This window comes from Myotis daubentonii, chromosome 14 (genome assembly GCF_963259705.1).
Source record: "Myotis daubentonii chromosome 14, mMyoDau2.1, whole genome shotgun sequence".
NCBI classification, from domain to species: Eukaryota; Metazoa; Chordata; class Mammalia; order Chiroptera; family Vespertilionidae; genus Myotis; species Myotis daubentonii.
Window position 1 is genome coordinate 44163772 of NC_081853.1, and position 7347 is coordinate 44171118.

At 39.4% G+C, this 7347-nt stretch overlaps 1 protein-coding gene across 2 annotated transcripts in view; it reads left to right on the forward strand.

The window, feature by feature from the left end:
* ZCWPW2 (zinc finger CW-type and PWWP domain containing 2) overlaps nucleotides 1-6999 on the forward strand; it is a 78490-nt gene extending 71491 nt beyond the window's left edge. For both annotated transcript variants that reach the window (XM_059664123.1, XM_059664124.1), the window contains one exon: nucleotides 2550-6999. In XM_059664123.1, the coding sequence (XP_059520106.1) occupies nucleotides 2550-2711 (162 nt within the window). In that variant the 3' untranslated portion in view covers nucleotides 2712-6999. The remainder of the gene's footprint in view (nucleotides 1-2549) is intronic.
* Nucleotides 7000-7347: the final 348 nt, after the last annotated feature.

The window sequence follows — 7347 nt, forward strand, 5'->3', positions numbered from 1 at the left end:
TTAGTTGTTACTACAGGTGAGAAATGGCAATGGCGGTCACTAAAGAGAATGAGTGAAAAGATATCTTTACTTTATCTCTTTCCCCACATTCTCACTTTAATTAACTACTCATCCTCCCCAAAATGAAAATATTGTATACACACTTTGGGAGACTGCCCAATTGCATGATTTTATTCATAACTTCAACAACAATAAAGAAGATTCTTAAACACCTCCTTTATTGATTTAGAAATCAAGAGAATGTACAGAATTTACAATTAAGGAGATCAGTGTGTTAAAAATATGTAAAATTAATGTTAAAAACTCTTACTAAGTTGAAAAACATGATGGTTTTCTTAATCAGTTGAAAATGCTATTTTTCCATTTAGAGTTCCTTTTTTCAAAAAACTTGTTTTCTGTATCTCACCTTTTATAGAACAAGATCTATAGATTAGTGATGTATCTTATATTTAACTAGAGGCTCGATGCACGAAAATTTGTGCAAGAGTAGGTCTTCCTTTCCCGGCTGCCGGCACCAGCTTCCCTCCAGCACCCAGGACCCAGGCTGGCTTCCCTTGGGCCACCCTCAGGCACCCAGGACCGGAGCTGGCTTCCCTCTAGCCTGGCTTCGTCAGGAAGTACGTCCGGTCCAATTAGCATGTTACCCTTTTATTATAGATTACTGTACATTTTTCTTTTCTAGCAAATGTGTGTTTTGTTTGAGCACCATATGGTTCTGTACAATGTGTTTTCAGTCTTTGCAGTTTGTCTTTTCAAAAAACAGCCAGGTTGATTTTTATAGAGATGTCCTGGAGCTTTTACAGTCACAGAATTGGCTTCTGTTTTGCCATTATAACTAGTAACTTGATAAAACAGAAAATTACTTCTGATTTTTATTTCTTCAGGTAAAATACATAGTTTTAATACATCACCAGGCAAGAGCTTGCTTTTAGTTTTAGATTCTTGTAATATTATATGCTTTCAAAAGGCATTTAGGAATTGTAAAGATTAACCATTTTAACTCGCTGGCAGGCAGGGGAAGGCCTCCTGCCGACTGGTTTATAAGCCACTCTCCACACTGAGCTTTGTACGTCTGGCATTCACACCAGGCTCAGGATATTTAGGGCCTTGTTCACTTTTAAGCAAGGAGAATAGCAATGAAACCAATGATCAAAGCTGGAGTGATTTCCACTTTAAACGCAAAGAAGTGATCACCTCAGGGGTTTCTTTTCTCCCTCCCTCCCTCCCTCCCTCCCTCCCTCCCTTCCTTCCTTCCTTTCCCATATAAAATGGGAGCTGCATTTTGTTTTTTGGAAAAAGTGGCCTCTTATAAGCTAATCCACCAAAAAGAACCACCTGATAATTTTAAAGTTCTGAGCATGTTCATACTCTGAGCAAATATTGTCTGAGCTATTTTCAAAGTTGTAAATTTGATGATGTTTTCATCATTCACTTCACATATGAGTTTTCAAGTTGATTTCTCGCAAGCATCTATACTAATGGATGAGAGTAGCAACATGAAAACAGCATACATATGGAAAATCAGAATTTATTTCTATTTGTCATTGAAATACTTAGATTATTTTCCTCAGTGGAGTCACCTTCCTGATTATTTTCTTCTTTAGCTAATATTAACACAGGTCGACATGTCCTGACTTGGCAAGCGATGGGAGGGGATTCTTTTCAGATTTTTATAAAATCCATCTGAGTAATTTACAAATTAGATAATCCATTTACAAAGAAAACCATTTACTTAATAATTATTTATATTATAGTATACTTTTGATATATGAAAATACTTATTTACATTTTTTCCTTGAATTTCCTGGGAAATTAACTCCAGTGAACCTTGAAGTTATAAATCTCCCATGTATGCGTATTTTTTCATTGTTTTTACCAGTGTCCTGTCTAAACAAGCTTAAGAAAACTATCACTGTTTGTGAGGAATGCAGATGCTTGTGAGAAGATGACCACAGAAAATGTGACTAAAATAGCTTTAAGTTGTATTCCCTATAATAATAGTTTTAAAAGTAAACAAATATAGAAAACGCACAGAATTAAAATGATCCAATTTTTTCAAAATATAAAATTAAAACTAAAAGTGTAGTGTTGGGGAACAGACAAGACCTAAGTTGTTTTTGTTTTGGTTTTTTTTTTGAAATATATTTTATTGATTTTTTACAGAGAGGAAGGAAAAGAGATAGAGAATTGGAAACACTGATGAAAGAGAAACATCGATCAGCTGCCTCCTGCACATCTCCTACTGGGGATGTGCCCACAACCCAGGTACATGCCCTTGACCGGAATCAAACCTGGGACCTTTCAGTCCGCAGGCCGACGCTCTATCCATTGAGCCAAACCGGTTTCGGCAAGACCTAAGTTTTACAGTACATTTACTATACATTATACTATACATAAGGATCATTTTTTGACCACCACCATAACAGAAAACGTTGTGTAACTGCTGTGGTTCAAGACTTACCAATTACTTTATGTTTTGTTCAAATAACTGAACCTAGTCTTCAGATACAGTTGAGTAGTACTGATGAATTGTGTGGTTATTTTTACAGTTGCCTCAGTGGGGCCCTGACGCTTCTGCAAGCAGTCCATTTGAAAACCACTGTGAAGATGACTATGTTATAATTGACGGGATAAAATTAAAAGCTGGGGAATGTATTGAAAATATAACTAACAAGTTTAATGAAATCGATGCTTTGATATCTGAATTATAGGGCATTATAAATATTTTCAAAAGGTAATTATAAAAACAAAGTCAAAAACTTAAAATGTTTAGTGAAATAGGTATGTATTATACCAAAGTTGATATTTGTAATAGCTTCCTACTTTACATTTTGAGGATATACATTGTTTTGAGGTTCAATCAAATGATATTTAAGTTAGTGTGACAATTTATGAATTTAAGAAACCCTAATGTTTGTAGTTTGTTTTTCTTGTTTGCCCTATGTTTAAAATGGGTTGTAAAACTTACTGCACAAATACATGCTTTACAATGGTTATTTAAGCCCTTTATTCAAATATGGATGTTAAGGTGGCTGACAAATCTATTATGTTTCTTACAGATAACTCAAATCTAATATGTTTAGAGAATGTGTATTTGTAGTAGAATTAAGCTATTACAAAATAAAATAAAATGTAAAAATGGCTATATAACAGAGTTGGAGCTTTTCTTAAAAAGCAAAAATGTTAAATTGCCTTATTATATTTGAAATAATTATTTCAAGCACAGTGCTCAAATTTGGCTAATACTCTCTTGGGGATCTTTGAAAGATCAGAATTCAGGACCCTTTTCCACTGAATCAGTAAATCTGGAAATGGGGATGATCAAATGTAGTTAAAAATCTAGACAGATGAGTTAAACATATTCACTATAAAACAAATCTAAACCATATAGAAAAGTGCAAAGCACATCCTGCAATACCGCTCTCAACGTCTCCCCTGAAACCCATCTTCAGGGATTGCCTTAGTGGGCGTTGGTCTAGACCGAGTTTTGTACGCATCACAGTGTGTGTCTGGCCACATCTAGTTCCAGCCTCAGCTATCCTTCTCTATGCCTGCCTATCTTCCTGAGGATAAGGGTAGGGAAAAGGACATTCCAAAGAAAAGCAAGAGAGCATCTGGGACCCGCTGTTAGTTGAATTAGCTGGAGTGACATGTGATAGCAAGAAAGTAAGCTACAACAGATGAGGGCTGTGTAGACAGGTGGAGGAGCTTATAACTGTAGGGACCAAGGGAAGAGTTTAAACAGTAGAATCCCTTTTCTACTTCAAAAAGATCTCATGAGCGGCAGGGTGGAGAACAGAGTGAGAGAGAGTAACCTTGGAGTCAGCAGACCAGTTAGAAGACTACTTTGGGTATTCAGTTGTGAGATTCTGAGAACCTACTGCACAAATACATGCTTTACAATGGTTATTTAAACCCTTTATTCAAATGTGGATGTTATTCAAGTGTGAAGTATGGTGGTGCTATGATGGAGAGAATTGGATAGATTCAGGCTAAATTAATACCAATGAATTATTAGGATTTAGGGACTGAATATAAGGATGAGACGGGGAGTCAAGGATGATTCCACGTTTTTACTATTCACAATACATGCATATTAGAAATGTTGGACAAATACCAAGTTTGGGCCAAACTGTGTGACTTTAGCAGAGATTCTGTGCTACTTGTGCTTTGACAAATCCTGCATCCCGATAACACTCTGAGTACGGAGTGACTAGAATAATCTCTCAACATGTCATATTTAAATTCTGTGTGGTATAAAACAGTGAAGATTAAGGCTTCCTTTCTTTCTTCCAGCTGAATTTACTCCACAGCATTTTAGAAAAACTTTTCCTTCTTTTCTTGGCAGTATGATTTTATATTCACAGCCTATAAGATGTCTCAAAGTAATTAGTCCCATTTTTTGTTACTGCTTAGAATCAACTATAAAAATGACTACAATTGTATCTGAAGGACTTTATCAGCAATTCAAGTGTTTGACATAACCCCCCCCCCCCCCATCTAGAAGATCAATTAGGTCACTTGCAACTAATTCCTGTTGGTGGAACAGTAAATGGTCATCAGAGTCCGATTTCACAGGTCAGATACTGGAATATTCAGATTGAATTTATTTTTGCCATGTTCTTAGTGTTAGGAGTCTGGAATTTCCACTGAAGACGTTGTGTACTTGAGTAGCTCAAAATAGTTCTAAGAGCAATTATTTGGGTTGGTTCTGTCTTCAGTGAAAACCGCAGACTCCTTCTAAGAAGAGGCTGGAGGAACCTCTATCCATGTGAGAATAAAGGCTTTCAAATTTCCTGATAGAATGTCCCCAGGAAAAGGGATGAAGGGAGAGTCAGGGCTGAGAATCCTGCCTGCCTGGCACACCCTCCCTGCTGGTACATGTCCGGTGTTCCAAGGCAGGCTGTATACTGAGATGGCATAGCAGTGGGGCTCTGCAAACAGAATGCCTGCCTTCAGATCCTGGTGCTGCCATCTACTGGCTGGGAGACTTGGGGCAAGTTACTAAACTTCTCTGAGCCGAGGTTTTTGTTTTTTCATCCAGAAAGCAGAGAACATGTGGAAAACTATGCAAGTTATGACCATGATTATTGTTGGCTTGGAGCATTTCTTTTCTGACCACCCCTGCCATGCCTCTTCTATGCCCATTGAACTAACATGCTCCTTTGGACAGAACCTGAAGTAACACACCTGCTTTTGGGGGACTGAGACCAAGGACTGTGTGTGATTAGCTGACGTGTAGGTCAGGCCTGGTAGTAGGCAATACCTTACAATTTATAGCTAGAACCTCTTGCTAGGTCCAAGGAGAATATCATAGGAAATTGCATCTGCCCACCAAGGGAGGTTAAATTCTAAGTACACTTATTATATCAAGTTTGGTATGTGAGGTATAAGGCAATATGTCAGGGCCTTGTGTCCAGGCATTTGGGTTTGAGGAGTAGCTTACTGATACCCTTTGGAATGAGTTGGGTCAAGCCTGTCTGCCTACATTCTCCATGAACTTAGGGAAAGTCTGGGTCCATTAGAAGCTGTGTCCTGAGATCTGTAGATCCTGGAGAGTTGAGCATCAGATCCAGCCCTATATTCCAGGAAGTCTTGGTTCATTTGCCCATGCTGGAAGTTGAATTTATGCAGGGATTTCCATTGGTAGGAGGCTTAGCTCTATCTTTATTGGAGGCTGCCTGTGCACTTTTGATAGGTTAGTCTCTTGTTGCCACCAGTGAGGTGAACAAGGAAATGCACTATGTACTTGTAAAAGTCTGTAGCATACCACAATTAAAGACTTCTAAGTACTTCTTTAGGGGTGAACCCACTCTTGATGCCTGCAACCCCATGGAAGTGATACTTTGGTCAAGTTGCTTTAGCCTCTCCGTGTCTCACTTTCCTTATCTGAAAAATTAGGATGATGGTGATGATCATGGTAATAATCATCTTAATAATACTAATGTCCTAGAGTTGTTCAGCAGAATAAAATGAGTTCCGACATGCAAAGCACCTAGCAAAATGCCCAGCACATTATGTAACTGTCATTACTATTTTTACAGTCTAGTAAGAGAGAGACCTCTGAAGCAATGCCAGAATTGGGAGGGAGAACAGTGGGCTTGCTGGAAAGGGTGAAAGCCACAGGCTGAATAAAGCATGAAGGTGAGAAAAGCAGGAACACAAACACCCAGCCCCTAATCCCAGTACCAGAATGCAGGGGGTGGAGAGGGCAGGGGATGGGGATTAAGGCTGCGCCAAGCAGATTGGGCTCTGCTCAAAGAAATCCTCCTATATCATCCTAAAGGGGCAGCACCTCATTCAATAGGGAATCCAAGTCATGCAGTCATGAGAACAGTGATCACCAGAATCTGCTGGTTTAAACACCCACGGGTTCTGGGTGTTGCGATTGGCTTGGAATCAAGACTATTCTGCAATGTGCATGATTGGAGAAGGAGGGTGGGGGCAGCAGGCAGACATTACTATGCCAACCTGTGCCCCATTGTCTGAGAAAACCGTGCCCTGATGTTAGCTCAGATTGTCAGCTTCCACAGCGAGCGCCTTAGGGTTGCCAGCAGGCAGCCAGTGACTGGAAGGTTAGGTGGCTCCGCGAAGTCTTATTAAACTCTTGGCTGCCTGGAAATAATGCACCATAGCCACAGAGTTTTAAATGGCAAAGGATCTCTGGCTGTCAGAGAGGTTATAGGTAGATACTTTCATTTGTCCTCCATGAAAGCTTAATATCATTTTCTTCTGTTCGAGTCAACTCACAGACCTCATTACTTCAAGTTCGCCGGGCAGCCAGAGCAGCCTTTTTGATTTTACTGTGCTCTCAGAATCTTGTTGGGGAAGAGCTAATGCATTTTTAACCAGCTCCAGCAATTTAAAGCTCTTTGGTGCTATAGCATATTAATTCAGTTATTGGTAACTCTCTTAGGTATCTGTGTCAGGAGGGATTTCCGCTCCTGCAGTTTGAGTTCCAGGAAGTAGGGGCCACATGCCCTTCCCTTTGTGCCCCACCCAGACCATAGCATAGTGCAGCCATGGGCAAACTACGGCCCGCGGGCCGGATCCGGCCTGTTTGAAATGAATAAAACTATTGAAATAAAAGATCGTACCCTTTTATGTAATGATGTTTACTTTGAATTTATATTAGTTCACACAAACACTCCATCCATGCTTTTGTTCCGACCCTCCGGTCCAGTTTAAGAACCCATTGTGGCCCTCGAGTCAAAAAGTTTGCCCACCCCTGGGTGCCTTGCATGGTTAGAGCATTTGTATTGATTTTAAATTTTATGCCAACCTACCCTATTAGAAATGTTTTCCAAAAAGTTCTATATGCAAACACTGCTTGTTTGAACATAAGGT